This window comes from Molossus molossus, unplaced genomic scaffold, assembly GCF_014108415.1.
Source record: "Molossus molossus isolate mMolMol1 unplaced genomic scaffold, mMolMol1.p scaffold_m16_p_7, whole genome shotgun sequence".
NCBI lineage: Eukaryota > Metazoa > Chordata > Mammalia > Chiroptera > Molossidae > Molossus > Molossus molossus.
This window is the reverse complement of record NW_023425401.1, coordinates 101,994,545-102,020,683: the sequence shown is the minus strand read 5'-3', so window position 1 is coordinate 102,020,683 and position 26,139 is coordinate 101,994,545. Positions and strand designations below refer to the sequence as shown.

The 26,139-nt window shown below is 48.6% G+C and overlaps 1 protein-coding gene across 1 annotated transcript in view; it reads left to right on the top strand.

Moving 5' to 3' along the window:
- Positions 1–26,139, top strand: part of DENND2A (DENN domain containing 2A) — a 111,971-nt gene that overhangs the window by 64,867 nt on the left and 20,965 nt on the right. Inside the window, exons 7-14 of the mRNA XM_036247319.1 lie at positions 6,936–7,029; positions 7,514–7,564; positions 8,682–8,869; positions 14,381–14,490; positions 15,890–15,959; positions 16,933–17,010; positions 22,094–22,234; positions 23,809–23,957. Of these exons, the coding sequence (XP_036103212.1) occupies positions 6,936–7,029; positions 7,514–7,564; positions 8,682–8,869; positions 14,381–14,490; positions 15,890–15,959; positions 16,933–17,010; positions 22,094–22,234; positions 23,809–23,957 (881 nt within the window). The remainder of the gene's footprint in view (positions 1–6,935; positions 7,030–7,513; positions 7,565–8,681; positions 8,870–14,380; positions 14,491–15,889; positions 15,960–16,932; positions 17,011–22,093; positions 22,235–23,808; positions 23,958–26,139) is intronic.

Genomic DNA, 26,139 nt, shown 5'->3' with positions numbered 1-26,139 from the left:
CCATAATTTCATCCCCATCATTCTTATTCTAATGGTCGGTAACTTCACTTCACCATATCTCCCTTTGGCTGCCTTCCAGTCACTGTCCTGCGCTGTCATTGTAGCTGCTCATGAGGAACACCCAGTTTGGGGTCTCGAGCCACTCCCTTACCCCCTTCTGCTTGTTCTGGCTCATACATATCTTTGTAGGTCAAAAACCTACAATTGCGGAATAATCACAAGGCTGTTAACACCTATACGACCTCGTCATTGCAGCAGATAGACAGGAACGATCACATGAGCTAGCTGTCAGGGTAAAGAACTTTGGTACAAGTCTAAGTCTGAGTCTGTGATCTCTTAATAAGCACTTCACCTCTCTCTCTGCCCCCATGCCTTTACCCATCACTTAACCCTATATACTGTGTTAATCTTTTTTTTTTAATATATATAGATTTTTTTTTATCCTCACCCAAGGACATTTTTGCATTTATCTGCAGATAGAGCAGGAGGGAGAGAGGGAGGAAGAGAGAGAGAAAGAAACATCAATGTAGAGAGACACATCAACTGGTTGCCACCCACACAACCCCAACCAGGGCCAGGGACAAACTGCAACTGAGGTACATGCCCTTAGCAGGAACTGAACCCAGGACTCTGGTCCGCGGGCCGACGCTCTTAACCGCTGAGCCAAACCGGCCAGGGCTGTGTTAATCTTTTTAAAAGATTTTTTGAGCCCTGGACAGTTTTGCTCAGCGGTTAGAGCATCAGCCCTCAGACCAAAGGGTGTCAGATTTAATTCCAGTCAAAGGCACATACCTGGGTTGCAGGTTTGATCCCCAGCTCTGGTCAGGGTCTTACGGGAGGCAACCAATCAATGTATCTCTCTCACATTGATATTTCTCTCTTCCTCCTTCCCTTCCACTCTATCTGGAAATCAGTGAAAAAATATCCTTGGGTGAGGATTAACAAAAAAAAAAAAAAAAGATTTTTTTGAGATTGCAAGAAAGAATGTGTACATATTTTATGTGAAACTAAAGAGGTGGAGAGAGAGGTAAATTGTTACTGTCACTTTGTATGTATTTGTTGATGTAAGAAAGTTCCAAATACCGTAGAGAATTTTTTTGAGTTTATTTGAACCAAGTTGACAATTGGAGGGAAGCAAAATCTCAGTGGATTTAGAAATGCTCCAGAGAATGGCAGTTTGCATCGTATTTTATACATTAGAATCAAAGGAGGAGGTTACAAGAAATCCACCGGTGATAGATTAGGGAGGCGGGCAAAAGCAAAGTGGGGAAATGTTTCTGAGATTGAATAAAGAGTAAAATGAAGAATATAAATACTTCTTTTTCATTGGTGGGTACAGATAGTTCATTAACATTTACAGCACACAGAGCTGGTACTCAGGGAACAAGGTAACAGTGTGGGTTGTTGTGCCCTGAAGGGTCAGGGAAAGCAGGACCACTCTGACATTCCAAGGGGATGCATCTTAGATGCAGAAAGACTGTAGACAGGGCACTTAAGGTAAAGGCTGACCTTTGTCAGGGCTTATAGGCCTAGGACATGACTACTCTCCATGACTCACATTTAGTTAGAAATTTTTATGTTCAGACCATCCAATGTGGTTACTTTTGGTCTCTCAGTTTGTAAGGCTGCCATGCAGGCCTCCCCTGAGTGTGTCCGGTTTGGTATATGATCTTTTTTCCATCCATATGTTTAATTTGCAAGCACACCAGTTTATTTCCTCTGACTTTACTGCCTGAAATGAATGTGAGTTGCCACCATTTAAACAGCACCCAAGCAGGGGTCAAATAGGCTTTTCACAGACCTAATCAAACCAGAGGAGAATCAGCATGTTTTACCATCACACTACAAAAAAAATCTTATTAACACTTGAATCATTAAGATGAAGTACATAATTCTTTTTTTTTTTTCCTTTATTGATTTTTAGAGAGAGAAGAAGGGAGTGGGAGAGAGGAGTAGAAACATCGATGAGAGAGAACATCGACTGGCCACCTCCTGCATACCCCCCAGTGGGGATTGGGCCCACAACCTGGGCATGTGTCCTGACCGGGAATCAAACCGGCAACCTCTTGGTGCGCAGGTCAACACTCAACCACTGAGCCACACTGGCCAGCAAAGTATATAATTCTCTGCAGAGATGTTTTCAAAAGAAACAAATGTCTAAGTGCAGCTGTTAGAAGTCTCATTAATCCTGCTTTATCACTTGTTATTTCATGTTAACCTAGGTTTGCTGCCTGTTACTACTTGAGCCAAGTTAAGCAGAGTCAGAGTTGAATCATGTATGAGCGTTTATTCCAATAATGCCAGCAGTATGGAGAGAGCGTCAGGTCATCCTGAAAATTCTGCTCTAGCGTCTCCTACTAGCCAGCTGATTATACAGGGTTAAGGAATGAGGGCTACGTGCAAGGGGGCAGGGAGCAGGGTACAAGCTCAGGGTCTGTGGTCCATGTGTCTCCTTCCAGGATCTTCAAGTCCGGTAACAAGGTAGTTCATTTTCCATGATGTTAAAAGCAGCTCTGCCCACTCCTGGGCCTGGAGAATTATCGGCACTCCTGAGGCAAACTCCTGGAGGGGACAGGGTCCAGGCACAGCCACCAGGTCAAAGTGTGTCCTGTCCTCGGTCTGTTCTCAAAAGGTGGTATTTTGTTTTCTGTTCTTCTGAATAATGGACCCATCCGGGCTCTGAGGCATCTTATCTTTTTACAGCCCTGTTTTTCTTCTTGCAGCATGTCCTCCAGTTTCCCAGGGTCTGTAAGAAAACCTCTTATCTATAGTTAGTAAGATGAATAATCGTTAAACAACTCGGGTTCTATTCCTATTCTGTGCTCTTCCCCCTATCATCCTGAGTATTGTTTCTTTCTTTCAAAATGCTCTCCATCCCTTACTTGAAGTCAGAGTTTCTCTAAAGGCACATTTATGACTTCTAGGCTTGGAACCTTAAACCATTTGCTGTCCAAACCCTAGCTTTTGTGTTTTTACCTAGCAAGAGGGGGTCTACTCACAACTGACCCAACAGTGGGTTGTTGGTTTTCCTTAGTTGCTTCTGGCAATGTGGACACGTCCCAGACCCATCCCCGCGTCAGCCCTGAGAGGAATGACTGTCCGGGGAGGAGTGTGAGAGACAGTCCTTCTCTGTATCCTGCTGGCCACCCTGCACCTCCGCTAGCATGGCAGCCAGAGCAGAGCCGTGTGCTGCACTGCAGCGTGAAGTCCTCGGGGTTCGTGAAGCACTGTGCTGTCTTTGTGATGAGTGAGAAGTAGGCTGGGCGGCCCCTCTTCCATCTGGCCTCCTCTCAACACCCTGCAGTTTGCATGAAGCCCACTGTTTCTCGAGCGGCCACCACAGGCAGAATTAGGTATCAGATGACTCTTTCTCTGCAACAGACCATGTTGCCCAACCACAAAGGCTCAGTGGGTAGAGCGTTGGCCATTGCACTGGAAGGTGACCTGGTCAGTTCCCGGTCAGGGCACATACCTGTAATAGCTAAGGAGCTATTACAGTGGGTTTGCCCTCCCCCGAGCGATGTTTCTCTCTCACACGTTTTCTCGCTCCTCCTCTCTCTCCCTCCCTTCCCCTCTCTAAGCATGTCCTCGGCTGAGGAGTTAAAAAAAAGGGAAACAGACCATCTGTCAAATAGACTTATATTTTTAAATATTTTTTCATCTTCAAAAAAAGTTTCTAAAGCAGGCAGTGCTTCTAGTACACCACGCATCTCCCGTTGAAGGCTCAGTATGTGAAAGCATGTTTAAAGTTCTCTCTGCACTGCTCTGGATCAAAGAGGGTTTATCACAGATGTCGTTGCACAGGATTGTAAAGATTTTTCTCAATAAAATATTGAGATGTCAAAAAATAAATAAAATAAAGTTTTCTCTCTGGAGAACATTTTTTTAAATAAACAGGAACAAAGATTTGTTGACTGAAGCATATGTATGGCTTCTACTTAGTCCAGGCCTGAGTTGGGGCGAGACGGGCTTTCTCTGTCGCAGGCCTTGCACTGCTCACGGAGGGCTCCCGGTTGTCTTGCGGGGTCGTTCCGGAGGCACCGTGTCCTCCCCGTTAGCTTGTGAGCTCCCTGAGGACAGGTGCCTGTCCCGCATGTCTTTTTCTCCCTCACAGCTCCTGGCAAAATCCCTTGTACACAGTAGGTGCTCTGCATTCCATCAGCACATTCACAGCGCACAGGTGTTGACCGAGTGCCTGCTGTGTGCCAGGCGCTGCTCCGCCCCGGGCAGGGCGGTCACAGCACAGGCAGCCGACAGGAGTCCCGCCCGCCCGGAGCTCACCCTCTGTGTTCATCGTGCTTGAGTAAGTGGAAGGGTGTCACCTGCGCCACCACTGCCTTCTTTCTAGTTATTTTTGGAGATTTGAGGGGGAGATTTTGAATGGATTTAAAAATTTTCTCCTCTCCAAAAAAACAATTGGACCTACCAACTCATTTGATTTTTTTAATATATATTTTTAAATTGTGGTAAAATATATATAACATAAAACTTGCCATTTTAGCCTTTTTTTCCTTTTTTTTTTTATCCTCACCCGAGGATATTTTTCTATTTTATCATCAGATAGAGTTGGAAGGAGGGAGAGACAGAGAGAAACATCTAATGTGATAGAGCCACATTGACTGGTTGCCTGCCACATGACCCAACAAGGGCCTGGAACAAACTGCAACCAAGGTACGAACCCTTGACTGGAATCGAACCTCATTGGTCCGTGGGCTGGCGCTCTGACCGCTGAGCCAAACCAGCCAGGACTTTTTTTTTTAGATGGAGTGGGAGGCAGGGAGGGACAGACAGAGAGAGAAAAATATCCATATGAGAGAGACACATCAATTGGTTGCCTTCCCCACGACCCCATCTGGGACCGGGGATTAAAGCCACAACTTAGGAATTGAACCCACGACTCTTTGGTCAGTGGGCTGGCGCTCTGACCGCTGAGCCAAACCGGCCACGGCCATGCTGGCCATTGTAAGTGTATAGTTTGGGGGCATTATGTACATTCACACTGCTGTGCAGCCTCACCAGTATCCATCCCCAGAACTTTTCATCTCCCCAGACTGAAACTTTGTACCCACTAAACACAAACTTCCATTCCTCCTCCCCTGGCAACCACCTTTCTACTTCTGTTGCTATGAACTTGCCAGTTCTAAGGACCTCATGTAAGTGGAATCATTCAAAAGTTGTCCTTTGTAACTGGCTTATTTCACTTAGCATAATGTCTGTCCTCAAGGTTCATTCACGCTGGAGTGTAAGTCAGAGTGTTCTTCCTTTTCACGGCTGGATAATATTCCATTGTATGTATGTAGCACAGCTTGTTTATCCATTCTTCCATCAGTGGACATTTGGGTTGTTTCCCCCTCCCGGCTACTGTGACTAATACTAGCCACTCATTTATGTGGCATCTTTTCCCATGGGAAATGGAGTTAGTGTTAGGACATGCGCAAAAACAAGAGAAGACCAGTTCAAGGAAGCAGCTGGTGTGGAAGAGTAAATGTAAATAAACTACACATGGTGGTGAAGGCAGAGCCCTCATTCAGGTCAGAGTCAAGGTTAGGGATGAGGCGTTTACACAGACACTTGGTAAGGCCAGGGCTAGGCCACCTGCCAGGAGCAGGAGTGTGCAGGTGTCGGAGGGCAGGGCCGGACAGTGTCAGGGACAGTTTGCAGAGCTAGAGGGACAGGGCCCAGGCCTGCCACAAGGAGACCTGGAGATGAGCCACCCTCTTCCCTGGGCAGGCCAGTGCTCCAGCTGGGAGAAGAGCTAGGGAGCTATTACAGTGGGTCAGGGGAGTGGAGGGCAGAGATGGAGACTGGCTACAGCAAGTCCACTGCATCCCATCCCCCTACCTACCCACCAGCTCACCATAGTACACACACACCCTTTCCTGTTCTTCCCAGTGCATAAAAGAATTTAAAACTTTTCAAGTTAGCTTCCAAACACAGCTCCCCTTTAAAACTACTAGTTGGGCCCGGCCGGTGTGGCTCAGTGGTTGAGCACTGACCTATGCACTAAGAGGTCGCCGGTTCAATTCCTGGTCAGGGCACATGCCCAGGTTGTGGGCCCGATCCCCAGTGAGGGGCATGCAGGAGGTGGCCAGTCAGTATTCTTTCTCATTAATGTTTCCATCTCTCTCTCCCTCTTCCTTCCTCTCTCTATAAAATCAATAAAGAAGTAAATAAAACCACTAGTTTGTTCGCCTCAACTCAGCCTGGGCAGACTTCCCTTTCTCCCAACTGGGTAGAACCCAGGTTTCCACTTCTTGAAAGTGGCAGGTGGTGCTATAAAGCCTGGAGGGAAGTGACCCCCGGCTCCGATCACGAGATGGCTCTGCAGTCGTCAGCCTGGAGTAGTGGTGTCTGCTGAGTACCTCGGCTTCTGAGCACCAGGAGAGGCCACGAGTGGTCCTGTGCAGAAAGGGCAGCATGCTGGGTGCATGGCACCACTCTGTGCGGAAGTGAGGACTCAGGACCCCGTAATCCCCGCTCCCTTCCCACTCGGCTGCTCAGACATTCTTTGGCATGGTTCCCACAAACGAGGCCCTTCTGGGAGCTTTTTTCCTGGTCTCTTCCTTTTCTTGTTTTGGGGGCAAAAGCTTTTTCCCAAGCCACAGTGACATTGCAGTGTCGGAAGGGAACAGCCATCGCGCCGTTAACCAACGAAATCGTCTCCCTGTGGCTCAGGTAGATGCGTTAGCATGTTTAGACGACACCCACTCGTGCTTCAGTAAGGATGACAGCCTCCTTTAGTGTTCCTGACAGCCACATTCCTATCTGGCAGAAAAGAATGGCTGGAAGACACCAGTGGGCCAGTGGGAACTGTCTCCTCCCTGCCCCTTTGCGGGGCCCTCCACCTTTTGGAAGAGAATGGGCAGCAAAGGAATCCCTGCTGCACGTGGGGAGGCGGCTGCTAACACTGGTGTTCTTCTCTTGGTGTCTGGCAGCTGGTACTGCGAATCAATGCCATTTACGAGGCCCGGAGAGGAAAGAAGCGGGTGAAGAGACTGTCCCAGTCAACAGAGAGCAGCTCAGGAAAAGGTAGGGGCACCCCCACTCCACCCCTCCTCCCCTGAGGATCTGAAAGCAGATTCTTCCTCAAAGTGGATTCCTGTTGCTTTGAGTTGGCTCACCAAGGAAAATAAACTGGTGCTTTGTGAATGTCTCCATTGTCCCCAGGACGGTCCACCAGCCAGGAGCTCAGCTCGGTGGCATGTCCCCTGGTCCTCTCTCCCTGCCCATCCATCCCGCGAGCCCAGGGCAGCATGCTCTGACCTCACCACGCACAAAAGGGGCCAGTATCTTTTGCTGTAGAATTTGATACAGGTATCATGTGATTTAGGGCCAAATTAATTTGGAAATAGATTTTGTTGGGCAAATACGTAGTTTGTCCATTACATTTAAATAGACAAAAAGAAAACAGCCTTTCTGAACTAGGAATCTTGGCTTTGTGCTACTACATATAAAAAGTTTTCTACATCAGAAAAACTTACATTTGCAACCTCCTTTTTCTCCTTTTGTCCAGTGACAGATGAGAACAGTGAGTCTGACAGCGAGACGGAGGAGAAGCTGAAAGGTGAGAAGAGCAGTCGCGGAGCACTGGCAGGTGCCTGGGCGGCCACAAGCACGGCTCTGCAGCGGAGCGTCCTTGCAAGAGCTTGTCGGCGGGCCCACGGCATGCTCACGGCATGCTCGGGGCGGGGCGGTCCCCGCAGGACCAGAATGGGCCTGTCCCACTCCACAGATCCAGCGTGGCCACACCTGCAGGGCTCCGCTGTTCCCAAGCCTTTCTGTTGTGTCGTAGGTGTGACTCTCACCTGTGCGAGGTACAGCTCCGCCGGCCTGACTCCAGACACCTGGGGCTATGGCCCTACTTCCGTAAAAACACTTGTATGATCTGGAGGAACTCACGTAAGATCTCAGGGCCTCTAGTTCCTCATCTGTCTTATGAAGTCCTGGGAATAATTGGTCACTATGCTCAAAATATGGTGACGTAGGTCAGGCTTTAGTGAGTTTTCTGTACCTTCTCAGACCCCAGGTGGAAGCCACAGAAAGCTGCAGCCCAGGGCTGTGGTGGAGACCGTCTGCCGGTGGCCCTGCCTCCTTCGCCTCTAATGCTCAGTTGCCCCCCGGCCCACCTCGAATAGAGCCAGTGCATTTCCACTGCACAGAACGGTGGCCAGAGAGAAGGCAGATGGAGTTCTGGAGTCAGGGCTCTGCCGGTTGAGTCACGCGGGATGTTTACAAAGCTCCCAGCTCGAAATCTCTGTGGTTTGGGTTTTGTTACATCCCACAATGGGAAAGATGAGAGAAATGAGTGAAGGGAGGAGTCGGTGTCCCCACCCCATCTGACAGAGGAACACAAGGATTTCTCCAGGCCCGGCCCCAAGGCCAGACAACAAATCTATGGTGGAGCAGAGGCTCCGCATTCCAAGTTCCTGCACCCCTATTAGCCTGGCGGCCTAGCAAATATTGCTCCTCCCCAAATTTTGGCAACTACCCCAAAGAGTTTGTACTAATTTGTTAAGTGTGGGAACACTTTTTTAGGATTAAACAGTGCTCTGAGCTGGGAATTACATAACCTGTTGCAGCTCTGTGCAGTTCGTTGCACATTGGAAAGTGGATTGTTTTCAGGCTCGCGCTCTCTCTCTCTCTCTCTCTCTCTCTCTCTCTCTCTCTCTCTCTCTCCCCAGCTCACAGCCAACGCCTGGTCAATGTGAAGTCTCGTCTGAAGCAGGCTCCAAGATACCCATCCCTTGACCGGGAGCTCATCGAGTACCAGGAGAGGCAGCTCTTCGAGTATTTTGTGGTTGTGTCCTTGCACAAGAAGCAGGCGGGGGCCGCCTACGTGCCAGAGATCACCCAGCAGTTCCCCCTGAAGGTAGGGGCGGGCTGCAGGGGGACCACAGCGTTCTTGCCAGCACCTTGCTGGGACTCCTGGATTCAAGGAGGTGTGGGAGTCTGAGGATCACTTAGTGTCTAGAATCTCAAAACTGGGTCCTAATTAGGGTCGATCATGAAGAAACTGCTGCTGGAGAATTTGGGAAGTCCCGGGAGGTGAGACCCAAGGACTCAGGTTGTAGTCAAAAAGGCATCCTGAATCCCTGTGGTCACTGTGCCGAGCACCCTCCTCATCCTCTCCGTGTCCTTATCCAACCACATCTCCCAGCCTAGTGCACAGGCCTCTTTCCCATCCAGCCACACACTCCCTAAGGAGTGTCACAGGTGCGGCCTGCTAAACATCTGGAGGTGCCCCGCCACTGCATGTCCGTGCACAGGAATCCAATGCTGTTCCAACAGCGTTCATGGCTCTGTGGAGTGGGCTTCCCCATGTATTAAGTCATGCACCTGAAATGAAATGGCACTGAACAAGGCCTCAGATCGCATGGCCAGCAGGTACCTTGTTCATAGGCTTTGCCGGCAGTGTTGAAGCGTGTCCACTGCATTCTAATTCAGTTCAACCAGAACTTTCTGAGACCCTAGGCATTCAACCTGTTTCTACGTGGCCCCAGGCATTTCAAAGACGAGCAGTGTGTTTTGTCCTCAAGGAATTCACACTCTGACAGAGGGCAGGAGATAAGCACACAGACTTGGGAGGTAGCTGTGACCCTTTCCACAGGGTTCACGAGGGCCCAAGGCTGGGTTGTTCAGGTCGGGGAGAGCTCATATGCTGACTCCCTGAGGGCCTCCCTTTGCATCCCCACCCAAGGCAGAAAGGACTGTGCTGCTGACGCCTGCTAGAGCCGAGCACAGTGCTGTGTACGTGGCAGCACTCTGTCCCGGGACCAAAGGATCGCTTCACGAGTTAGTTCGTCAGTTAGTCACTGCAGCCACTGAGTGCTAGTGTCCAGCCTGGAATCTTCAGACTCCTAGACTTCCACATCAAAACATTTCTTGAGCCCTGGCCAGTTTGGCTCAGCGGTTAGAGCGTCGGCCTCTCTGACATTTGGTGGCCATGAGAAGACTTGTGGACCCTATGTGAAACAGTCAACAGGACTGCAGCCTGCAGACTTTAGAAACTGTCGGCAAGGCTTGTTTAAAGTGGAAATGGCAAGCTGTGAGAAGCCAGATAAGAAATCGATGAAAATACTACAGAAAGAATTTAGGTTATACATTACAATTTCCTAACTTTAGAAATTCAGACTCTGCCCTGGCCAGTTTGGTTTAGCGGTTAGAGCATTGGCCTGTAGACCAAAGGGTCTCGGGTTTGATTCCCGATCAAGGGCAAATACCTGGGTTGCAGGTTTGATCCCCAGCCTCAGTCAGGGTTGTGAGGGAGGCAACTGATCAATGTGTCTCTCAAATTGATGTTTCTCTCTCTCCCTCCCTCCCTCCCTCCCTCTCTTCCACTCTATTTAAAAATCGATGGAAGCCTGGCTGGTGTGGCTTACTTGTTGAGCATTGACCATGCACCAAGAAGTCGCTGGTTCAATTCCCAGTCAGGGCACATGCCCAGGTTGTGGGCCCGATCCCCAGTGGGGGACATATAGGAGGCAGCCAATCGATGTTTTCTCTCATCAGTGTTTCTGTGTCTCTCTCCCTCTCCCTTCCTCTCTCTCTAAAATAAATAAAGAAAAAAAAATGTTTTAATAAAAATCAATGGGGGGACTTCCAGTCAAGATAACCGGTAGGTAAACGCGGTATCCGTCCTCCCACAACCACATCAAAGTTACAACTAAACTACAGAACAACCATCATTCAAAACCGCCTGAAATCCAGCTGAATGGAAGTCCTACAGCTACGGAATTAAAGCAGCAGCCACATCCAGACTGGTAGGAGGGCGGAGGGGCTGGGCCCACACCCACGTGTGGCGGATAAAAATCAGGAGGACACCTCGGCTGGGAAGGTCCTTCCTGAGGACTGAGGGGTCCCTGTCCCACACCAGGTGCCCCACTCAGGGTTCCAGTGCCAGGAAGAGAATCCCCATCACTTCTGGCTGGAAAAACCGGCAGGAACTGAGGCTCAGGGGGGCTGGAGCGGCTGGAGCCCTAGGCAGCTCCTTAAAGAGCCCGCGCACGGACTTGTCAGACTCTCTCCCTCTAAGCTTGGAGGGGAGGCACCTCGAGGGGCACCAGAGACATACAGGGAAGAACTAATCTGTTTGGCACTGGAGCGAGGGCTGGAGAGGGGGCTTTCTCCGGGACAAACGTGCTGCCAGAGGCCTTTGTTCCTTTGGTGAGCCCTTCCCTGGGGTGGCAGACAGCCACCATATCTGGGACTCCAGCAACCTGGCTCATACTGGTAGCCACGCCCTAGTGACTCCCTGAGGCCCCGCCCCGCCCCACCCAACTTTCAGGCCCACCCAAGTTGTTGCCACTTGCTTAACCATAGGATTGGCCTCTCTTGGGTCCTGCTTCAGGTTTTTCCTAAATTCTTTCAAACGAGCAGCATCTGGTCTCAGCGAGCCCCATACCTCTCGTCAAGTAATACACTGAAACAAACACAGGGAGGCAGCCAAAATGAGGAGACAAAGAAACAGGTCCCAAATGAAAGAACAGAACAAAACCCCAAGAAAAGAACTAAGCAAAATGGAGGTAAGCAACCTAACAGATGCTGAGTTCAAAATACTGCTTATAAGGATGCTCAATGAACTTAGTGAGAACCTCAGTGAACTTAGGCAGGGCCTCAAGAGCATAAAAAAGGACCAGTCAGAAATTATGGATGCACAGTCAGAATTGAAGGAGGCATTAACTGAAATAAAGAATAATTTACACAGATTCAATAGTAGAGTACGTAAATCCAAGGAAAAACCATTGATTTGGAATATAAGGAAGCAAAAAACGCCCAATCAGAACAGCAAAAAGAAAAAATCCAAAAAATGAGGATAGTGTAAGGAGCCTCTGGGACAACTTCAAGCGTGCCAACATTAGTATCTTGGGGGTGCCAGAAGGAGAAGAGCGAGAACAAGAAATCGAAAACCTGTTTGAAACAATAATGGCAGAAAACATTCCTAACTTGGTGAAGGAAACAGACATACAAGTCCAGGAAGCAGAGAGAGTCCCAAACAAGATGAACCCTAAGAGGCCTACACCAAAGCACATCATCATCAAAATGCAAAAGGTTCAAGACAAAGAGAGAATCTTAAAAGCAGCAAGAGAAAAGCAGTTAATTACCTACAAGGGAGTTCCCATAAGGCTGTCAGCTGATTTCTCAAAAGAAACTTTGCAGGTCAGAAGGGAGTGGCAAGAAATATTCAGAGTGATGGAAAGCAAGAACCTACAACCAAGATTACTCTATCCTGCAAAGCTGTCATTTAGAATCGATGGCCATATAAAGACTTTCCCAGACAAGGAAAAGCTAAAGGAGTTCATCACCACCAAACCGTTATTATATGAAATGATGAAGGGTGTTTTTGAAGAAAAAGATAAAACATATGAACAAACAAAATGGCAATGAATACGTATCTATCAACAATGGAATCTACAAACAAAATGAACAGGTAGAACAGAAACATTCTCATAGATACAGAGAACATTTTGTTGGTTGCCAGATGGGAGGGGAGTTGGGGGAATGGGTGAAAAAGGGGAAGGGATTAAGAAGTACAAATTTATTGCTAGACTGACAAACCTCAAAGGGAAAGGGGTTGGGGGTGGTGGGAAGAAATAAACCAAAGAACTTATATGCATAACCAATGGACACAGACATTAGTGCAGGAAAAGGCGGGAGGGGGCAGGGGTGGGGAGGAGGAGGTCAAAGGGGGAAAAATGTGGAACATCTGTAATACATTCTACATTCAACAATAAAGATTTTTAAAAAAAGATCAATGGAAAAATATCCTCAGGTGAGGATTAACAAAAAAAAAAAAAAAGAAATTCAGACTCTACGCACTTCAAATATCTGATATTTCAAATTACTGTAGGTAACTTCAGCAATAATTTTTTTAACTGTTTATAAAGGAAATTTAACAAGTGGAAACCTATCAACAACAGCAAAAACACAAAAAGCCAACAATTCTTCCTAACATTTTTAAGGTACCAATTCATAGGCAAACTCTGCTAGTTATAAATCATTCCTTTTTGTTTTCAAAACATATACCCAGAATGCCTTTTTAAAATTGTAACAGTAAAGCACATGCCATAAAGTTTGCCCTTTCAGCATTTCCAAGTGTACAACAGTTCAGTGCTGCCAATTACATGCACAGTGTGGTGCCCAGATCCACAGAATGGGGGCTTTTTTATTTTTTTTAATCCTCACCTGAGGACATTTTTCCATTTTTGTTCAGATAGAGTGGGAAAGAGAGAGAAGTATCGACATGATACATTGAGTGGCTGCCTCCCACATGACCCCAACCAGGGCCGGGGATGAATCACAACCGAGGTACGTGCCCTTGGCTGGAATCGAACCCGTGACTCATTGGTCCGTGGGCTGACCCTCTAACTGCTGAGCCAAACCGGCCAGAGCAATGGGGGGGGGGGGGGCTTTTTAAAAGGGCAGATACCTATTCATATGCAAAGGAAGCAAACTCGTGGCTTTAAATATAATCTAAGTCAGACTTTATTCATTTGTTCTGTTTTAAATAAAATGATACCCAGCCCAGCTGGTGTGGCTCAGTGGATTGAGCACTGTCCCATGGACTGAGAGGTCCCCCATTCAATTCCCGGTCAGGGCACATGCCCGGGTTGCGGGCTTGATCCCCAGTAGGGGGCGTTCAGGAGGCAGCCGATCGATGTTCTGCCATAAATGTTTCTATCTCTCTCTCCCTTCCTCTCTCTCTAAAAAAATCAATAAAAACATATTTAATAAATAAGATGATACCCAATCTATGATGTCAGATAAAAGATAGGAGAGAGAGAAAGACAGACACTCTAGAGATTAAGATCATTTTTATTCCCAGCTCGGTCCCATATTAGTTACATGATCATGAACAGATAATGTCTCTAAAAGAATAAAGTCAGGCTGAGTGACACCTCCTTTCCTTCTAGCTCTGACATCCAAGGATCTGAAATGAGTTGAAAGTCACCGTGTGACAATGTGACTAAGTGTGTTCACCGAGAAGTGTTGTACTGCTTTGCGAGAGGGGCAGTTCCGCCCTGGCCCAGAGGTCTGAAGACCTGCTCTGGGGCTCAGCTTGCAGACTCCTGCGTCTCCTATTTGGAAAGGATTGTATGACGGTTTTCTTTATGGACTAAGATAGTTATATTCCAGAATGTTAGGCATAGAAAACAGTTCTGTAAAGCACACTGCTTTTTCCTCCTGACTTGACCTGTGAGGCCATAGTTAGAACTGCCCTGAGGATAAGGGCCTCAGCAGACTGAGGTGGGAAGACTTCCAAGGAAAGGGGTGAAGGTGGCGGTCCCAGCGGCAGGAAGGTAGCATGTGGTCTGCCACGCCTCTGCCTCACTCTCCCATGCTGGGTTCCTTCTCCAAGCTTCTCTTGCCTTTCTCCCCGCAGTTGGAAAGGTCTTTCAAGTTCATGAGGGAGGCTGAGGACCAGCTGAAGGTCATCCCCCAATTCTGTTTCCCCGATGCGAAGGATTGGACTCCTGTCCAGCAGTTTACCAGGTATGTGCTAGCATTTACCCTCGCCACCTGCAAAGACTAAGGTGAGAACTAGAGATGGGGTCATAGATGGCGGACCCCGTAAGTCAAGCCTACCATTAAGCGATCCTCATGGGCCCAGGCCTGGAGATGTCCCTCACCAGTGTTTTCAAAACTTCCCTGAAGATAATAATAACCTTGCTGCCCTGGCCAGTTTTGCTCAGTGGTTAGAGCATCAGCCCACAGACTGAAGGGTCATGGGTTTGATTCCTGGTCAAGGGCACATACCTGGGTTGCAGGTTCGATTCCCGGCCCCTGTCGGGGTCTGCGGGAGGCAGCCAGTTGATGTATCTCTCTCACATCGATGTTTCTCTATCTCTCCCCCTTCCACTCTCTAAAAATCAATGGGAAAAGCTCCTCAGGTAAGGGTTAACAACAACAACAAAAATAACCTTGCTAAGTATGCAGATCCTTAGACCTCCCACTCAGTGTGGGCGTCTGTTTACTTCAAGAGCTTTGTGAAGGGCAGTAATAGTAGGGTCATTCTTAGTCTAGGGAAACATTGCCTGTCAGCCATCCTGTCCAGATCCTCTGAGACATTTCTTCATGCTGTTGTCAGTTTAGGATCAGTTACTTCACAGCTCTGCTTTAGCCCATGGTTAGGTATGGTATTGTCATTATCAGATGTTCAGCGACTGATCAAACTCAGTAGGATGGGTATCCTAAATGTTTGAGGCCCACTGTGGTCCTCAAAGTTGGCCCTCAGTCTCCGAGGACAGCCCCAGCCTCAGGGTGGCTCTGAGCAGACTGTCCCCTGGAAATGCTGTGCCCAGGGCAGTTCCGAGAGGGCCACAGAACTGTTCCTGTGCTGAGTCACGTTCCAGATCAGTGGGTGCAGCCTCACCCTCAAGCTCTTGTAGGCAGTAGCCACAACAGATGCCCAAAAAATGACTGGGCCGGGCCGGTGTGGCCCTGTGGTTGAGGGTCGACCCATGCAGCAAGAGGTCGCTGGTTCAATTCTAGTCAGGGCACATGCCCAGGTTGTGGGCTTGATCCCCAGTGGGGGGCATGCAGGAGGCGGCCAGCTGATGTTCTCTCTCATCCATGTTTCTATCTCTCTCTCCCTCTCTCTTCTTCTCTCTCTCTAAAATCAATAAAGAAAAAAAATTTTTTTAAATGACTGCATTTTGTATCTTGGGATGGCTCAGGTGACAATTATATGAGAACTGAAAGAGAATGTTCTCATTTCCTCTTGGGCACAGTGACACTTTCGATCTCCCTGTCCCTGTCACAGACCCAGCACAGTGGACAGGACAGGGAGCAGCCCTTTTGGACAACCTCCTTCAGGATGTTCTAGCTGCTCACCATGATGTGTCCTTGTTTTGTTTTACGTTGTAATGTACTTTTGTTTTCCTTGCTGCAGTGAAACATTCTCATTTGTCTTAACTGGAGAAGACGGGAGCAGAAGGTTCGGTTACTGCCGAAGACTGCTGGTTAGTACCTTTGCTTCTCAGTCTGCAGGAGCGCCGAGCAGAGCCGGCGCTGGCCTCCTGAGCTTGCACCACGTGCCACGAGAGAAGGGACGGGTGTGCAGGGTAACCAGGGCAGTTGAGAACGTGGAGGAAGGTTGGGGGCTCAGCTGCACCTTACTGACAGAGGGGAAACATGTCTCTGTCTCCTTTAGAAAGAAAGTACTTTCTCCACTGTTTTCCCCACCCAGTAAAAGACTTTTCTCCATAAACCAAATGTCCTTTCTAATAAAACGTGCTAAGCAGACCTTGGTAGCTTAGAGAGAAGTTCATAATGGGCTAAGGGCAGAAGAAGGTTGGTTTTATTGTTTATGACACAGATAATTCGATTGAGTGTCTCCTTCAGAATAATCACCTTTAAAAGTCAGGAACTATTCCTATAACTGTCTGTGCTAGAACATTTGCAACATTGTTCTCTGAGGCCCATTCCTTTGAAAATCTCCGTAGTGACAAATCACTTTCCACTGAGAATGATTTTAGCTTTAGAAGTAGGCTAATACAATTTAGAGTAAAGAATAATGTATGGCACATAGTAGCTGTTCAATAAATATTGTTGAATTAGTGAATAAAAAGTATAGACAATACTTGAAAAAGTTAAGTGGAATCATAACTTTTGTTGGTAAAATTAATTTAAAGTATTGAGATTGGCCCAGCCGGTGTGGCTCAGTGGTTGAGCATCGACCCATGCACCAAGAGGTTGCTGGTTTGATTCCCGGTCAGGGCACATGCCCAGGTTGTGGGCCCAATCCCCAGTGGGGGGCATGCAGGAGGCGGCCAGTCGATGTTCTCTCTCATCGATGTTTCTATCTCTCTCTCCCTCTCTTTTCCTCTCTCTCTAAAAAAATCAATAAAAACATATTTTTTTAAAAAAAATTTGTGACCTCTTCTTCCCTGAGGTTGATAACATTCATGATTTTCTTTGTTTCTCTCCAAAAAGCCTGGTGGCAAAGGGAAGCGTCTCCCTGAAGTTTACTGCATAGTGAGCCGCCTGGGATGCTTCAGCCTCTTTTCAAAGGTGAGGATGTGGGCCTCAGAAAAAGGAGGCAGGGCGCAGAAGGACACAGAAAGCACTCCAACTTCCGGTACTTTTATAATCTAATTCTCCGCTGTTTTCCTTCCCACTTCCTCCTCCTCCTCCCCTCTCAACAGCCTCTGTTCTCTTATCATTGGGACAGGAAATAGCAGTTGATGAAGGTCAGGGCTCAGAACTGGGGTAAGGGAGAGAGGCAAAGTAATTGTAGCTGAGGATGGGAGGGGTAGAGGATCTTCCCCAAATATTCCATGTTTTACTTTTCTTCTTCTAAGCATTTTTTTTATCATATTTGCTTTTGCTGTACAAAAAACCACTATGATGTATGTATGTGTGTATATGTATCTATGTATATATGTGTTGTGTACATATGTGTTATGCGCATGTGAGATTTATTATTGTAATAGTGCTGTAAGTCTGTTGAAATCTTTTTTTTTATCCTCACCCCAGGATATTTTTCCATTTATCTTCAGATAGAGTGGGAAGGAGGGAAGGAGGGGGTGGGGGGAGAGAGAGAGAAACATCAATGCAAGAGAGACACATCGACTGGCTGCCTCATGCATGACCCAACCAGGGCTGGGGACTGAACCACAACCGAATTACCTACCCTTGACCAGAATCGAACTTGTGACTCATTGGTCTGCAGGCCGACGCTCTAACAGCTGAGCCAAACCGGCCAGGGCAATCTATTGAAATCGTAATATAATTTGGTCCTCTTTTAAGGAAGATAAGCCAATATATCAAGATATAGGAATTGCCATATTGAGTGGGCCCATCCACCCCAGTATTTTGGATTGGTGTATAGGAGATCCTTATTATGTTATATGATGCTAATCTCAAACACCAGATATAACCCAACGTTTGTTTCCTACGTAAACCGGACATGCGTATTTAATCCATAAGTTTGTTTAAAATCCTCTTGAACATTTATTTCAGTCTGAGCTTCCTTTGGGAAAATTTCAGTCTTAACGTCTACTGTCTATGGGTGTGAGACAGCACTTCCTAAAAGCATTCTGAAACAAAAGTCCACCTTCTATCCACCATGCACCCAAAATCATAGAAAGACTAAATTATACTGGTATGGTGTGCCCTCTTGCCATGATAGAACTTGAACTTCTACTCAAATCTGTTTGAAATAATTAGTAGTATCAATATAATCTGAGACATGGTCTTACCTCCACTCCATTGATGCTAATTATTCTGCATTAAAGTTGGCCATTTACAAGTTCTAGCACAGGAATGCATTGCTGTTCATGCAAGACTTTTATGTAGGTTTGTCTAAAGGTGGAGGTGAGGCCATAGGTTGCAACCTTTGTTGTTGTGAGAATGCATATAACAGCTGGAAGTAGCCTGGCCAGTTAGCTCAGTTGGTTGGAGCATCGTCCCGATGCACCAGAGTTGCAAGTTCAATCCCCAATCAGGGCACATGCAGGAATCAACCGATGAACGCATCAATAAGTGGAACCACAGGTCTCTCTCTCTCTCTCTGTCTTTCCCTCTCTTCCTCTCCCCTGCCCCCAAGAAAGACAGCTGGAAGGGAAACGGCTCATGTGACTTAGCCCAGCTCCCAGTGGCAGCTTTGGGATTCACGTGAGCTTCACTGCTACATCTTTTTTTTTTTTACCCTCACCTGAGGACATTTTTCCATGTTTTGTTCAGATAGAGTGGAAGGAAGAGAGAGAGAGAAACATCGACATAAAAGGGACACATCGAGTGGCTGCCACCCACACGACCCAACCAGGGCCGGGGACAAACTGTAACCGAGGTACGTGCCCTTAGCGGGAACCGAACTTGGGTCTCTCTGGACCACAGGCCGACGCTCTGGCCACCAAGCCAAACCGGCCAGGGCACTGCTACGTCCTGAGTAGGGGTGTGGAGCAAGTAAACATGCTGGCATGCTTGAGTGAGGCACCATCCTGAGATGTCAAGTCAGTTTTGTGACGGGATATTTTAAGAGTGTAGTGTCATGACTTGCTAAAGACCACACAGCTAATACTCAGGATAGAACCAGAAATAGTTTTGGCAAACTGATCCCTAGAACTTGAGTTATTTTTACATGAGGGACAAGGATGACTAAAATGGCAGATTGTCCTTTGGTATAGACAGGAGTCATGGATAAGAAGAACTGCTCTCAGAATCTCTGAAGAAAGGTGTATCATTAAACATTACCACAGTGCCCTGGCCGGTTTGGCTCAGCGGTTAGAGCGTCGGCCTGCGGTCCGGAGAGACCTGGGTTCGGTTCCCGCTAAGGGCACGTGCCTCGGTTGCAGTTTGTCCCCGGCCCTGGTTGGTCGTGCAGGTGGCAGCCACTCGATGTGTCCCTTTCACATCGATGTTTCTCTCTCTCTCTCTCTCTCTCCCTCCTGCTCTATCTGAACAAAGAATGAAAAAGTGTCCTCAGGTGAGGATAAAAAAATAAATAAATAAATAAACATTACCACAGTAATGCCGTGTAGCAAACCACAGTGGCTGAAAGTCCAGTCATGTATTCTCCCAGACATGCAGGTCAGCTGGGGTTTGGCTCTGCTAGTCTCTGGGCTGTCGTGTGCTTAGTGAAGGCTGTGGGTTGGCTGATCTGGGCTGGCTGATCTCTAATTTAGGCTGCTAGTCTGTGTTGGGTCTGGGCCACGTGTCTGTCATCCTACTTAGATAGTGAGCCGGCCCACATGTGCTCTTCTTATGGCCGGCAGAGGACAAGAGGGCAAGCAGAAGCACAAAAGGCAGGCCTCGGAAGGCCCGGGCTGAGCACTGGTACCCTCCTTCCCCAGCCCAGTGCTCCTCAGCCATTCTTTTTTTTTTTTTTTTTATCCTCACCCGAGGACATTTTTCCATTTTTTGTTCAGGTAGAGTGGGAGGGAGAGAGAGGAACACAGAGAGAGAGAGAGAGAAACATCGACGTGAAAGGGACACATCGAGTGGCTGCCACCCGCACAACCAACCAGGGCCGGGGACAAATTGCAACCGAGGTACATGCCCTTAGCGGGAACCAAACCCGGGTATCTCGGGACCACAGGCCGACTCTCTAACCGCTGAGCCAAACCGGCCAGGGCATCTCAGCCATTCTTTATTGTTCTTCTATGCTGCCTTTTTAGATCTTTTTTCCCTGAATTGCTTACCCTCCCTATGAAATTCTGTTAATTTTTTGTCATACTATTTTTTTATTGTTCTAAAGTATATGTAACATAAAAGTTACCATTCTAACCATTTTGTGTGCAGTTGATTGACATTATGTTCATTCATGTTGTGCAATCATCTCCACCATCCATCTCCAGAACTTTTTCATCTTCCCAAACTGAAACTGTATCCATTAAACACTAACTCCCCATTTCCTCCCCACCCCCCTCCCACCAGCCCCTGGCAACCACCATTCTGCTTTCTGTCCCTATGAATTTGACTGTTCTAGCATCTCATGTCAGTGGGATCATACAGTATTTATTCTCTTGTGACTGGCTTATTCCACTTAGCACATGTCCTAAGGTTCATCCATGTTAGAACACGTGTGAGCCCTGGCTGCTGTGGCTCAGTGGATTGAGCATCGTTGGAAAGGTCGCCAGTTGGATTCCTGGTCAGAGCACATGCGCTGGGGATTACAGGCTCAATCCCCAGTCAGGGTGTGTGCGGGAGACACCTGATCAATGTTTCTCTCTCTTCCTACTCTTTCTCTTTAAAAAAAATCATGAACATGTGTGAAAATTTCTTAATTTTTTAAGTCAGTCTAATATTCCATAATATGTATATGCCCCATTTTGTTTATCCATTTATCAATTGATGGCCATTTGGGTTGTTTCCTACTTATGCTGCTATGAACATGGGTATGTAGATGCCTCTGAGTCTCTGCTTCCGGCTCTTTCAGGTTTGTACGCAGAAGTGGACTTGCTGGATCATATGATAATTCTGTTTAATTTTTTAAGGAACTATCTTCTTAATTTTAATAATGTACTTAATCCAGTGTATCCAAAATATTATCATTTCAACATGTAGTCAATGTGAAAAGTCATTGATATTTTACATTCTTAATTTTGTATTTTGTTTTGGTACTTTTTAAATTTTTTGTTAATCCTCACCCAAAGATATATTTTCCATTGATTTTTAGAATAGTAGAAGGGAGGGAGGATGAGAGAGGGAAACACCGATGTGAGAGAGACAACTGATTGGTTGCCTCCTGCACCACCCCAACTGGGGCCAGGGATGGAACCTGCAACCAGGTACGTTGAACCCAAGATCCTTTGGTCTGAGGGCCAGTGTTCTAACTGCTGAGCCAAACCAGCCAGGACTTAATTTTGTATTTTGAAATCCAGTGATTATTTTACACTTATAGCACATCTCAGTTCAGACCAGCCGTGTTTCAGGTGCTCAGTGAGTACATGTGATATTATTATACATGGCATTTAAATTTTTTCCCAGTTTTATTAAGGCATAATTGAAGTGTGATGTTTTTTATTTTTTTTAATTATGATTGAATTTATTGGGGTGACACTGGTTAATAAAATTACATAGGTTTCAGGTGTTTAATTCTGTACATCATCTGTATATTGTATTGTGTGCTCACCATTTCAGGTTGCGTCTCCTCCCATCACCATTTTACCCTCTTCTGCTTCCCCCCAGCCCCCCAAAATGACATTTTTTATTGAAATACTTTAATTCCCAGCTAGATTGCAGAGCATCTTGCATTTGAATTTTTTTAGTAACAATTTTATTGAGCTATAACTCACCATATAATTCACCCATTTAAAATATACAATTCAGTGGCTTTCAGCATATTTGCATATTTATCCCACTGAGAATGCCCAGTAACTCACATGGCCAAACCCACAGTCAAGGGGGGCAAGGAAGTAGACTTCACCCTTTTAGTGGGAGAAACTACAGAGTCACATGGCAGAGGGAATGGTCCCGGGGAGCGGGGAGAATTGGGGAATAACACATAGGGTGAAAGAGAGTGTCAGTTTGGTCTGGTGGAGACTACAGGGCTTCCCGTAAGCCTTCAGTGTCCGTGGCAGGCCCACCCCCTGCAGCAGAGCTGCACCGGGTGCCCTGCCTTCGGGGCTGAGCTGTCTTCTGACCCTTACAGATCTTGGACGAGGTGGAAAAACGCCGCAGCATCTCTCCCGCCCTGGTGCAGCCCCTCATGAGGAGTGTCATGGAAGCCCCTTTCCCAGCCCTGGGCAAAACCATCCTTGTCAAGAACTTCTTGCCAGGAACAGGAACTGAGGTGAGCAGTCAGATTCCTTTCCTCTCCTAGGGGGACAGTGACCCAGACAGCCAAGTCCCTGAGGTCCAAGGGGCTGGCTTGTGTTGGTGGACTGTCACCTTTGGTGGTGTCCTCCTGTTCCTCAGCTGTCCTAAATTCCACCCTAAGCCCAGGGTTCTGGCCCTGAGAGCAGCCCCCAGAGCTACGCATGGCAGCACATGGTGTTTCTTTGCATGATGTTGGCCTCACAGGTTAGGGACCTGCACTGAACATTCTTGGCTTCTCATTGTAGCCCATTGCATTCTTGCATTGTGTATGAACCTGTCCACATTTTTGGTCTGCATTACCTCGTAACTTCATCATGCAAAACAGATTCTCTTCAGCGAAGTCAAGCTCAGGTACTACGCCTTATTCACCCAGACTCTGCAGCGCACTCCGGTCCTTGGCTGGGCATTTGATGCAGGAGCTGGTTTGCATTCTTCCCATTCCCCTTATGTGGCTCTGGGGACACATCCCACTCAGACTTGAGTATCTAAAGGCCCTGGAAGCCCTGACCGGTTTGGCTCAGCGGTTAGAGCGTCGGCCTGCGGTCCAGAGAGACCCGGGTTCGGTTCCCGCTAAGGGCATGTACCTCAGTTGCAGTTTGCCCTGGCCCTGGTTTGGTTGTGTGCAACCACTCGATGTGTCCCTTTCACGTCGATGTTTCTCTCTCTCTTTCCCCCTCCCACTCTATCTGAAAAAAAAAAGGAAAAATGTCCTCAGGTGAGGATAAAAAAAAATAAATAAATATATATATATATAAAGGCCCTGGAAAAGCAGGTCACCTGTGGAGATGGGGAGTGATGAGGATGTGTCTGGGACCTTCTGGAACAACCCAATGTCCCAGCGCAGAGAGGAGCCGTCTCCCTGTGGCTGGAGAACCATCCCACACCAGATGCAGGCAGCTTGGCTGCAGGGATGTTAGCAGCAGGGACCCCCACTGTGTGGACAGCACTGAGCAGGCACTGTGCTGAGAGCGGAAAACAGGCTCTGCTCACATGAGGGACTCAGCTACCTGCAGAGAAGTCATGCCCATGAGTAGTGACCAGAGATGAATTCAGGAACGTGACCGCAAGTCCGGAATGAGAAGACACACTCAGCGTACAAGCTGGAAGGCACCACATCGGGAAGGGGTTGGGATGGGGCGGGTCCACTGAGAAACTCCTTCCAGAGGAGGTGAGTCTGGGAAGTGCTGCTTGGATCTGCTGGCTCTCCTGCGGGAGCCTGTGTCCATTCCAGCAGGCGATACTCCCTCTCTCAGGGGGCGCACCTTTTCAGCAGTCAGAGAGCTCCATGGGGAATCCAGGAGGGCCTCGGGCCAGTGCTTCTGCGTCCTCTCCCCACCTCCATCCGAACTGTCCTCAGTCTGGTGGCTGAGTGTGAAGGCATGTGCCTGCCCCTGATCTCCTAGGTTCTTTCTTTTCCCCAAACTCTTTGTTTCCTTTGATCTTTCCCTTTGCCCCTGCCAGTGGGCCACCCCAGCAGAGGCCGACTTGATGGGGGAGAGGCCTGGCTGAGTAGACCGGCCCCTCACGGCTGCTCCTGTTCCCTGGCAGGTGATTGAACTGTGCCGCCCACTGGACTCCCGGCTTGAACACGTGGACTTCGAGTCTCTCTTCTCTTCTCTCAGCGTCCGCCACCTGCTTTGTGTTTTTGCCTCCCTGCTTCTGGAAAGGAGGGTCATCTTCATCGCAGACAAGCTCAGGTACCAACCTTGGCTACTTCTGATAACGTTTTTGAATGCCAGGCAGTCTTGGACTGTGGTGTTGGGAGGGCAAGCGATGGCTTAGGATTGCAGAGGAAGCTCCTCTGAGGGGACAGTGGGCATCAGCGGGCATCTAGAAGCAGCTTCAGGAGCACACGAGGAGCAAACGAGGCAGGCATGCACTTCTCTGCAATACTTATCTGGTATTTGGCCTACTTGTCATTCATTCTGCTTTGAGTTGGGCACTCTGCCATGTTCTGGGAACAGGGGGAAAGACCCAGAGCTGTCCGAAAGGAGCTCTCAGTACAGTGGGGGGGACCAGGAAGGCAGCAGACCACCCAGCACCATGTTGTGAGGGCTCGCTAGCAGTGCATGCTGGAGGCCAGGAGGGCGCTCACTGTCAGAGCAGGTGCGTGCTGGAGGCCGAGGGGGGCGCTCACTGTCAGAGCAGGTGCGTGCTGGAGGCCAGGAGGGCGCTCACTGTCAGAGCAGGTGCGTGCTGGAGGCCAGGAGGACGCTCACTGTCAGAGCAGGTGCGTGCTGGAGGCCAGGAGGGCGCTCACTATCAGAGCAGGTGCGTGCTGGAGGCCAGGAGGGCGCTCACTGTCAGAGCAGGTGCGTGCTGGAGGCCAGGAGGGCGCTCACTGTCAGAGCAGGTGCGTGCTGGAGGCCAGGAGGGCGCTCACTGTCAGAGCAGGTGCGTGCTGGAGGCCAGGAGGGCGCTCACTGTCAGAGCAGGTGCGTGCTGGAGGCCAGGAGGGCGCTCACTGTCAGAGCAGGTGCGTGCTGGAGGCCAGGAGGGCGCTCACTGTCAGAGTAGGTTCGTTCCTCCTAAGTCTAAGACACAGTCCAGACAAAAACAGCCACGCTTAAAAGGGCGAGGAGACAGAAGGCTGAGCACAAAGCAGTTTTCTGTGGCTAAGCAGAGAGGAGAGCGGAGTGGGAAGCGAGGAGCCGGCAGAGATGGACGTGGCCTGGCTCCTTGCAGGGCTGCAGGGCCATGCAAAAGAGCACAGGCGTGTCCTGAGGGATCCCTGCCATCCGTATTAAAACCACAGAATCACACACATACTCATACCAGTAGGATGCTACCTACACACTAATAGTCACCCTCAGTGATTTGCGAGGGCCATGTCACAAATCAAAGAATGTCCGGAAGGAGGTGCAGATAGGGATTTGGGGTAATTCTGAACTTCTAAAAGGACTTCTGGCCTTTTCATCATGACGAAAGACTGCATGGAGCCTTCTCTGCTTTGGAGCTGAGGGCTCAGAAGCGTGAGTGGCGCTGCAGCTCCAGAAGGGCCGAGCTGTGGGGCCTGTCCGAGAAGGGCCAGCTGCCCAGGAGAAGCCGGTGAGGCCAGCTGAGAAGTCCATCTGCCAGAAACACAAAAACCAAAGAACTGTGGTTTAGAGAGGAAGTATGCCTCTCCCTTCTGGAGAACAAGAGGGAGGAAGAAGAAAGGGAAGGAATGGAAAGGACAAAGTGTGCGGATGTGGAGCTCCTCTGGGGCGCGGTAGGAGATGGAATGCAGGCTCCCCGCCCCCCACACTGAGCATCTGTCACCTTGATGATGCTCCCTTTGGACCGCTCTTCCCATCCTGCTCCCACCCCGTGTCCCAGTCAGCTCCTTGCTTTCAGTGTCACACTGACTGTACTCCCTGGGCACCCTGTCAGCTCAGGCAGCAGCCTCTGTCCCTGAGCCTGCAGCTGGTGCTGGGCGCTGGCAGCTCTCCAAGGCCCCTGGGCCCTGGGGAATTCAGACCAGAGAGTTCTCAAGGTTGGGGCCCTGGAAGCCAAGGATGAGTAATAACCCTTCAGTGACCGGGATCAGATTTCATCACACTCTAGAAACTGTCTGAGCTCTCTGGCAGCCCCATCCGTGCCCCACTGTCTTCTAGTTGCACATTCTCAGGCTTGAGTTTGGAGGAGGGGAAAGGGATGATCTCAAAGGCCTAGGCAAGAAGTGAGGGCCTAGAGAGTAGACCTGCTGCCCACCAGACATCCCTGAGGGGCTTGCTGCTGGGCTAAAGCTGTTATAGTCCCCAGGAGGGCCCAGCCTGAGGAAACGTCTGGGCAGATGAACATGGCTGGAGAGAAGCCATGCAGTCAGGGATTGTGATGCCCCCACCCCACCGGGCTTCTTCCAGGGAGAACAGGAAGGGATAGGACCTAGTCAAAGAC